General features: G+C 37.7%; 1 protein-coding gene and 1 long non-coding RNA gene across 2 annotated transcripts in view; one reads left to right on the forward strand and one right to left on the reverse strand.

Moving 5' to 3' along the window:
- Positions 1-5,833, forward strand: part of ZBTB1 (zinc finger and BTB domain containing 1) — a 31,585-nt gene extending 25,752 nt beyond the window's left edge. Inside the window, exon 3 of the mRNA XM_006142402.3 lies at positions 4,057-5,833. Coding sequence (XP_006142464.1) covers positions 4,057-4,093 — 37 coding nt within the window. The 3' untranslated portion in view covers positions 4,094-5,833. The remainder of the gene's footprint in view (positions 1-4,056) is intronic.
- LOC114006111 (uncharacterized) lies at positions 4,690-9,728 on the reverse strand. Its single transcript, XR_003547873.1, has 4 exons — positions 9,207-9,728; positions 7,134-7,212; positions 5,991-6,080; positions 4,690-4,765 (listed from the first exon to the last, which is right to left on the reverse strand). It is a non-coding gene; the product is annotated as an uncharacterized LOC114006111 (long non-coding RNA).
- Between the last annotated feature and the right edge of the window lie 234 nt (positions 9,729-9,962).

Raw genomic sequence — 9,962 nt, forward strand, 5'->3', positions numbered from 1 at the left:
GTACAAAGAAGGCCTTTTCAGCCTAGGACACTTGTAATAAAGCTGTGAGACTGCTTGCTCATCTGTCATCTGCTGTCCCTGGTAGCTGGTAATAGTGAGTACCCAATGAACATACTGAACATGACAATGTGGGTGGAAAACAATCTATTTGGGTCATTTGGAATGATGCTTTAAAAATAAATATTAAATACTGATAAATGTTTTGATTTTCCTTCATTTAATCTTCTTTTTTTTTTTTTTTTTCGAGAGAGATTTTTGCTATAGGGTGTGTGTACTCACTGGAGAGACAGAATGAGATACTGAACATGACAATGTGGGTGGAAAACAATCTATTTGGGTCATTTGGAATGATGCTTTAAAAATAAATATTAAATACTGATAAATGTTTTGATTTTCCTTCATTTAATCTTCTTTTTTTTTTTTTTTTCGAGAGAGATTTTTGCTATAGGGTGTGTGTACTCACTGGAGAGACAGAATGAGAAATCATCCCCCAGGGAGGATGGCCACACCACAGTCTCTTTTCCTCCATTCTCCTCTTGGGGTTTTGGGCATACATGCACATGACCCCAGTGTGAGTTTCAAGCTGCCAGGTCCAGAACTTGAACTTTGGTCAGCCATGTGGGGGAGTCCAGTGCCTTAACCACTACACCACCTGCTGGCCCCCCTTTAGTTAATCTTAAAACTTAGGGAGAGCCATAGTAGGTGTGCAACTAAAAATTAAATTGAATTCAACATCCACATTTCTATGACTTATGTTTCACTGACTTTTCCCCCCTTTATTTTCCCTATCTTTTATGTTTTAATCTCTCCCATGTTTTAATCTCTCCCACCAATCTCCATTTTTTGAAATCAGTTTCATGACCAGTAAAAAAGACTCAAATAATTTTAAATTGAATGTTCCCAAGAGAAAGCAGATAACAGAGTAACCAGTTTTATTTTTTTGCTTTAACAAATGATAGAAATAAATGTGTCATTTATTTGGCTAATAAAAAGAACAGAACAACTCCACACCCTCCGAAACCATACTGTGACTGATTTAAGATACATAGAACAATCTAAGTTTATTTAAAAACAAAAGCAGTTATTCTAACCACTTACAATTCAATATACCAAAATATCTGTGGATTTATAGCATAAACATGTACTAGGGGACCTCAAAAAGTTTGTGAAAAAAAAAAACAAGTCCATGCATAACTTTTCATAATAAAGATTTTCTATGAACTTTGTGTAGGCCCCTCATAAAGACAGACTTACAAAAGAAATAAGAGATCGTTAGAAGAAGTGACACCTGCATAGCCACCCTAACCTAGAAGCAAACTTTTAAAAGAAAAGAGGTTATTTAATGGTTTAAGTGAAACAACTCTCCTACCATCTAAGATTATTTTATTTATTTAAGAATTATGTATTTATTTACTTTTATTTTTTAATCTAACTAAAAAGAGACAGACAGGGAAAGTCAGAAAGCAAACTGCCCCATCTGGGACCACAGTTGGCTATGTAGGAGTCCAGTGCCTTAACCACCATGCCACCTGCCAGCCCCATCTAATATGATTTTAACTTTAATCATTTAGTACCTGATTTCTATACAAAGGTTCTATACTGTTATGTTAAACATATTACTTTAATGATCTAGCTACCATCTGCCAAGTCATTTTTCAAGTAAAACTAGAAGAATGAGATGGTGAAGATTTTGAGACAATATTTATATAATTACTTGGCCTACTTTCACTACTGTCAAACTTAAGGACATATTACTTGGTTATATATGTGTATAGTCTTACTAAAACCAGGTAAATTTTAGCTGCTTACACATTCATATGCTCACATATAAAAAGGCAAGGACTTATGTTGATTGATAATCTGTGTATCACTTTTTTAAAGAATTATTTTATTTGACTTTATTTATCATTATTATTATTTTCCAGTTTGATCAGAGAGAGACAGAAAGAGGGAGAGGGAAAGTAAGAAAGCAAGCCACCAAGTCCAGGACTTGAACCACAGTCGGCCATGTGAGAGTCCAGCACCTTTAACTACCACGCCCCCTGTGTATCACCTTTTAAAGATCTATTTTATTTATTTTAAAAATTATTCAATTTATTATTTTGTTATTATTTTTAAGTTTGCTATAGGGCATATGTGCTCATCAGAGAGAGACAAAGAGAAAGCACCAGGTCTAGGACTGGAACTGTGGCCAGCCATGTGGGAGTCCAGTGTCTTAACCACCATGCCACCTACTAACCTTGTATATCACTTTTGGTAAATATAAACAAACCAACTAAATGGCAGTAATAGCTGGTAGATTCATACTAATGTTTAACCAATTTAATATCTCACACACACACACACACACATACATATATATATATAGAGAGAGAGAGAGAGAGGTTTTTGCTATAGGGTTTGTATGCTCGCCAGAAAGACAGAGATGGAGAGAAGAAAAGAGAGAAATGACCCCCCAGGGAGGATGGCCACACCGCAATCCCTTCTTCATTCTCCTCTTGGGATCTTGGGCACACATGCACACATGCCGGGCATGAGTTTAAGCCATCAAGTCTGGGACTTGAACTGCAGTCAACTACATGGGAGTCCAGCAACATAGCCATTACGCCAACTGCTGGCCCCACCAGTATGTATTTTTTTTATAATTTTTAAAGTTTTTTTTAAACCTATTTATTTATTTAACTTTACCAGAGAGGGACAGAACAAGAGAAAGAGAGGAAAACTGAGAAAGCAAGTCGCCAGATACAAGACTCAAACTGTGGTTGGCCACCATGCCACCTGCCAGTTCCCCACCTATTTGACATTAGCACTGAGAAATTAAAATCCTATTGAAATTGTTCCCTTATATTTGAGAGAATAAATCATTGACGTCAGTCAATAAGTGACGAACTTGTTCATCCTTTCTATCAAAATCCTCCATAGAGCACTAGGGAGCCAGAAATCATTACAATTTCTCATTATCCTAATTATTTCCTGATGAAAAAAGAAAGATGGTATAAAGATTACAATTCAATACTTGGTTCTGAAGGGAATGTATCAATGTACCGATCATCGTTGTATTAAGAAATCACCGGACAGACTAGAGCCAAAGGATAATAAAACTTTAAAAGATATTTCAGAGTCAGGAATATGAATCATTTTAAGTAAGAAAATTTGCATAACCCTCTATTTACCTAGTTAAAAAAGGAATAGAGTTAAGGTCCTCCTTTAAGCTTTATTAAAAGTTACTATGTTGTTTTTATTCTACTTTAATGGCTTTATCAATCAGAGCTTATTTTTAGGCCATAGAAACACAATTATAAACATCCAGATTTTGAAAATCATCTTTTCTTTCAAATGCTTATTTTCTCTGATGTGGTAAAAACATTTTAAGAGATGTTGTTAGTGTGTATGTGTGTGTTTATAAAGGATCATTCTTATTAGGGCAAAGCATTTTTCCAAAAAAAAATTTCTACCTAGAACCATTGGGGTAGGCTAGGAGAATTTGGAATCTAGACATTGGAAATGTTTATGTTCTGGGGTGTGTGTTGTACCTTCATTGCAGAGTGGACAGCACTTAGTATTTGAAGAAAGCAGTGTAAGTGTGATGGCTGAAAACAGTAAAAAAAAGCAAGAATTTTAAAGTTTGCAGGGTTTACTTTCAATCAGAAATTTGACATTAACAAATTACATTGTAAAATTATTTTATTTGAAGGGAAACCTTTCTTAACTGCTCCTCTCCTCCCTTCTTTTACCTATCTGACCTCCCATCATTTTTAATGTTACGTTTATGTGCCCTACCTGTTAAGTTCAGACCATGCAGTAATAAAAATAGATAGATAAAGAATTATGCTAGTAATAAGAATATACCTGAAAGGTTAAATAAGTTGCTTTTGATACATAATTAAATTTAAATTCTAGGAGCTGTGCTTTTGTTCTCAGTCTCTGTTCTTTTAACAATATGTTGGCCTAGTGCCCAAAGCCAAGAAATTCTGAGCTAAGAATTATGTTGTGTCTTGTAGAGCAGTCACCTTGTAATATTATTTTTCTTGAGTTTTGTCTTTTTCTGTGTGGCAGTGGTGAAATAGGGCCTTCTAAACTTCTGGAGAAGTGAGAGATCTGAATTTGGAGAGGACATGGGGAAGAACCAATCTTCAACAGATAATCTTTAAGTGCAGACCCAGGATATCAGATCTGACGTGGCACCATCTTTTCTATCTTCCTGACAAACTTCGTCAACCCCAAAAGTTCCAGTTGCAAAGACCCAAGAAAATTCAGTAAAGATTACTTTGGAACTATTTTGATGTAACAAAATTGATTCATGGTGACTCTCCTAGGATTTGTGAAAAATCTGCTAAAGAAACATAACTAGAAAATTTACGCAACATCAGTGGTTAAAGCTACACTAAAATGAAACTTTACATGCTAATTATATTCAGGAGTCCCTTCTTAAATAAAAGGGCTTGGTAGCCTACTGTAAATATAAAGAGAGATAATCACATATCTGTATAAACAAATATATAATTCTAAACTTAACCAGAATTATAGCTTACTTATTATGAAATGTAGTTATACATTTCAAAAAGATACACCCCAAAATGTGTTGTTTAAAGAGTAAGTTAAAAAAAAAAGGTGGGTGCAGAGGAAAAAAATAGTAAGACTAATATTTTAATAAGGTAATCGAGTCATTACTCACTGTAATGTAATACTTGCCCATCTTCCTTTTTCACTGCATATGCCAATCACATAGTTGATTATTTATATTAATGAAGCTCTTTTTAAGTCTCTCGAAGAAAGAACAAAAGTGGTATTACTTCAGTACTGGTATATTTTCACATCACAGACACATTATTTTCTTCTGAATTTAGCAATATAACCTAATCAGGTAGAATTAATTTCTGTTAAATATTTATTCTTGGTACTAATGTATCATGCCATGTTTCTCAGCTTTTAAATTGCAAGATAAAATTTAAGTATCAAATGAAATGGCTAACATAGTTTTAAAAAAAACTTTCATGGAGAAATTAATATTTGGTAAAATTTTCACTTGGCCATAAATGCTCCGTTATACATACACATATATTTCTTAACCGTATGAATCTTATAACCATATTATTTCCTTATTGTGAATATACTTGTTAAATCCTTTCACTTTTGGTTAAATTTGTACTCAATTCCTTATTTTGTTGCTTGTGCAATATCAAGATGTTATGTGTTTTTCTTTTAAAGAAAAGCTTTATTTTTATGTCTATTCACATGTTTTAATAGGGAGTTGCACAAAGAAATCTAAACAAAAGTATACTTAAAGTATACTTAATAGTATATGCGGAAGTTAAGTCATTTAAAACCCTAGCTATAAAGCAAGATGATAACTGAATGTTCATTATAATTCAACTAAATGAAAATCAGAGAATGATTTAATTACAATGTGGTCATGGGTAGGGGAAAGAACAGAGAATAGTAATTCACTAAAGAATTCAAATATATATGAATTCAACTATTCTAAATAAGTCTAGAGAAGTATTAGAGTCTACAAAACAGTAATCTCTTTTCAGAACATGAGAAAGCATACAGAACTGCTAACTTCTAAAAATAAATAGGAAAAAGGAAAGATAAAAAAATTACCAATAGCTAACAGGGCCAGATCAATATAGTAATGATTCAACAATTTTTGATGGCTTAAATTTTGCCTGTACTAACTACAAATGTAATGAACTGCAATAATTATAAGTGGTATAAATGCATTCTATAATGTGATTATTTTCTGTATAGTAATATAAAATGGAATGATTGGATTACGTTCAGAACTTTTGTTACCTTCTTAAATTCATTGCTTTTACCTAATAAAATTTCCTTCTCTACATTCAGAAGTTAAACTGTCTGTATATTACTTTTATTGAAACTGTGTTTTCTTTAACCTGGCTCTTTAAAAGAAATTATTAGTCTGAAAAGTTATCAAGTCTTCCCATCCTCTAATACCACAGGAATGAAGTATCTGACTAGCTACCTACAGTTTACGGAGTAGCTGCAGAAGTCCACAAAGAGGATAATTCTTGTTGCCAAATCCCGATTTCTTTCAATATGAGATGATTGGAAAAGTACTATCTCACGGAAAACACAGATGGCCACAAATTAATTGGGTGTCCTCATAATGTAAAATAATTATTTATCAAAATGCACTAATTAGCTCTTTCAGAGAATCAATTTCTTTTTCAAAATAACAAAAATAATTTACTAGTCAGAAATAACTTCTTTGCCCACGTAATTCATTTTATTTTCAGTTAAAAAATGTAGGAGGTATTAACAAGAATGGCACAGTGAGTCTAATCCTCCATGTACAAAATAGTATCACTTTTCCCAGGTTAGTTCAGACTGCTCCACCAGGGTCTGTCCTGAACATTAGCACTCAAAACTGAAAACGGCCACAACCTGACTGCTAGGTCACAGGTTCACTTCTCTTCTGGAAAAGCCTTTTTCCAGGTTCGGATCTCCTCAGTCTTCCATACCAGGTATAGTGGTGTCCTATCCCAGCCTATTATGTTATCTATAGTTAAACTGTAATATAATGGATCTTTTTTTTTTTCAAATGTGCCAGAGGGTGTGGAGAGAGATAGAAAGTGAGAAAACATCCCCCATGGGGCATGGTTGCACTGCAGTTCTTTCTCTATTTCTTTGTGGATTTTGTGCACCAGGTCTGGGACTCAAACCACAAGGACAGTCATGGGGGGGTCCAGTTGCCTTAACCACTGTGTCACCAGCTGGCCCAAGACTGAATTTTTCAAGATTCAAAGAAACAAGTGGTGATTTTTTTCAATAGTGACAGATGACTGGAGAAATATGTTAGGACAAAGCACTTTTAAAGAATTACAAAATGGCAGTATTTATAGAGATTTTAAATATAATCATTAGTTGAACTCCAGTTTGCTCAAATGTCCTCAAATTATAGGCTGTCGGGGACCAGCAAGTGATGTGGTGGTTAAGGTCCTGTACACACCCACATGGCCAAACACAGTTCAAGTCCCAGACCTGGTGGCTTGCTTTCTCACTTTCTCCTTCTCTCTCTCTCTGTGTCTCTCTCTGGTCAAATTAAAATAAATAAATAAATAAAATTAATTATTTAACAATAAAAAATTATAGTCTTTTACTCACGATACCTTCTCTTCAGGTCAACATTATCCTCAAAATAACCTCCACCCTTTATGATGGTTGTGCTGTGTAGGCACTGAGAGGGTTCTAGGAAAATCCACAGTTTCTCCTTTTAGTAATTGTGTGTACGTTTCTTACAGAATAAAGAGCAGTTCTAATACCTAAGCACATAGTTTTAAACCTCATCTTATTCATCATCGTCTATCTAGTACAATTATTTTTAGACATGAATTTGTTTCAGCTTTTGGTCTCTGCAATATCATTTAGTACAAAAATATAAAAGCTAAGAGGAGGATCTTCCTCCTGTATAGGAAACAAACAATGTAAACACTGTGTTTGAGAAAAGTTCAAGATGCTATTTAAAGTATGAAACATACAGCCCACCTTCAGTGGTGCAAACAGTAGGGCACTGCTGTGCAGGGCCTGAGTCTCATGGGAGGCCTGAGTTTGGATCTGCGAGCACCTGAACGCACCTGCACGGTGGGGCACACTATAATGCCAGCTAACCAGGAGGCTGCAACAGGAAGACTGAAAAATATCTCTTTGTCCTCCCTCCTTTCACTCTTTCATAAAAGAAAAAATGTATACAACATGAATTTACAGGGCAAAAAGTTAGGACAGGACAATATATGTGCATTACTCGCTAATGAAAACACAGATATAATTGCTACTGTGGTTTAGGGAAACTATGTTAGAGACCTGTGGTAATTAGACACCAAGATTTGTTTGTCTTAACTGAGCACAGAGGTAGGACACAGTGACTGTGCAGAAGAACCTGGTCCTTTGGAAGCTTTAATTTCAGTGTGTGTGAGAACTCTGGCCTGCTTGCTGTTTTTCAGTCTTGCTTTGCATGAGGTAAGTGTGTGCCAGCTGAGCGAAATCTGAAGGGTTTGTATTCTGTTCTTTCAGTTGTAGCTAGGACGGTCTTGAAATCCCATTTCATCAGTTCTACAAATAATTCGTATCTCTCTCTGGCTAATTATTTTTCTTTTCTTTTATTTTTTTTAAAGGCTACATAAAACAAGACTTAACAAGAATAAAATCTAGAGCTCTGAACTCACAATTCACGGTGACTTCAATGAGAAATGTTTTGATGTTATCCTTATTTTCCTAATATTTTCTTTAAAAGGTTTCCTATCTCAGTTTTCCCCCTTCTACTTCATGGAATAGAAAAATGAGAATTAGAGTTAAAATCAGTAATATTTAACTAGTCAGATAAACAAATTAGTAGCAAATGTGTTTTTAAAAATTGGAAATTACAGCGACCAGCAGTTATCCTAATGGCTATGTCGCTGGACTCCCACGTAGTCGACCGCGGTTCGGGTCCTGGACCCGGTGGCTTAAAATTCACGCCGGGTGCGTGTGCGTGTGTGCCCAAGATCCTGAGAGGAGAATGGAGGAGAAGGGATTGCCCCATGGCCATCCCCCCCCAACCCCGCGGGGGGGGGGATTTCTCACTTTCTGTGTCTGTCTGTCCGGCGAGCGCAGGCGTCCTATAGCAAAAACCTCTTCAAAAGAAAAAAATTGGAAATTACAAACAGAAGTAGATGACTCTCACATGTTCATTGATTGACTTTATAAAATTCTGCCAGCAGAATTTCCATCACAGCTTTTCTCCAGCACTGTCTCACATAACTTTCATATGGGCCACACCTTACTTGTCTGTTTGAAAGAACGGTTCTCCCCGCCCATGGACACAAGAAGATCCTGGCACAAACAGGGTATTCTATACAGTGTCCTGTTTACCTTAAGAGACTGTTTCTTGCCTGTACCCCTGGCCATCTGGTGACACTAATCTTTCCTGTGGGACGCCTAGCTCCCCCAGCACACATTTCTCTATTTGCTCCACCACGACTTTTGTAAAGAACCCCTCAACTACCCTCTTTGCTGACGAAAGGCAGAGCCTGGCTCAGGCATGCCACCTCCGGGAAGCCCCCGCCGACTCACTTCTCCCGTAGTCTGAACGAGCCCCTCTCGCGTTCCCCTAGCACCTGTTTTCAGGACTTCTTTCGAATTCGGTTTACCTCTTAATAGACTCCTAACTTCTTAAGGCAGGCCCTTTCATTTCTCTCAAGTCTCACCTAGTAGGTACCTGGCAAGGGTTGCTGGACGAACGTCTGTCCCCTGCCACCTGCCCCCAATAATGTGAAGTTATCGCTGTCCTTATCTCAGGGTATCGCCTCCTTTCTGAGCCGGTTTACGGGAGCCTGCTTCTGCCTCCTAGCACCCGGGGCCAGGTAGCACTTTCCAGACCTGTTCTCGTATTCCTTTCTACATGGGCCAAGGACGCAGGCTGCCTTTCCTCCACCTCCTCTCACGGAGGTTTTCTGCCTCTCCCGCGACTTCGGCGTAGCTAAAGAAAATAACCTCATTCAACTGGGCTCGGTCATAAACGTGTCTAGGTCACAAACACGACGGCGGGGGCATACACCGGGGACGAGGGGACCGTGCGGGGAGCGAGCCTGGTGTTTGGATGGGATGTCAACGTGTGGGTTTTGATTACTTTATAGAATTTCCAGTGAACTCAGGGCGGTGGATAAAACACTTGAAACCAAAAATGGGCAGTGGAGAACAAAAGGAGACGAAACGGAGAAGCTGAAAGAGGTAGGGCACGCAGGAAAAAGGAAAAGCCGGGCGGGGAGAGCGCAAACGCTGGCTCCTGCGGCCCAAGTGCTGTCACTCCGTCTGCGCAGCGGCCGCCGCGCGCGGGCGGGAAAACGGCCCGCCTCCCCCAGGGCTCACGTGCTTCCTGCCCGCCGGGCAGGTTCCATAGAGCGCCGAGTCCTCGCGACGCTGCGGAGCACGCCAGGGAAACTGGCAGGGGGGGGGGCCGCCGG

The sequence above is a fragment of the Tupaia chinensis genome, unplaced genomic scaffold, assembly GCF_000334495.1.
Source record: "Tupaia chinensis unplaced genomic scaffold, TupChi_1.0 Scaffold000075_1, whole genome shotgun sequence".
NCBI classification, from domain to species: Eukaryota; Metazoa; Chordata; class Mammalia; order Scandentia; family Tupaiidae; genus Tupaia; species Tupaia belangeri.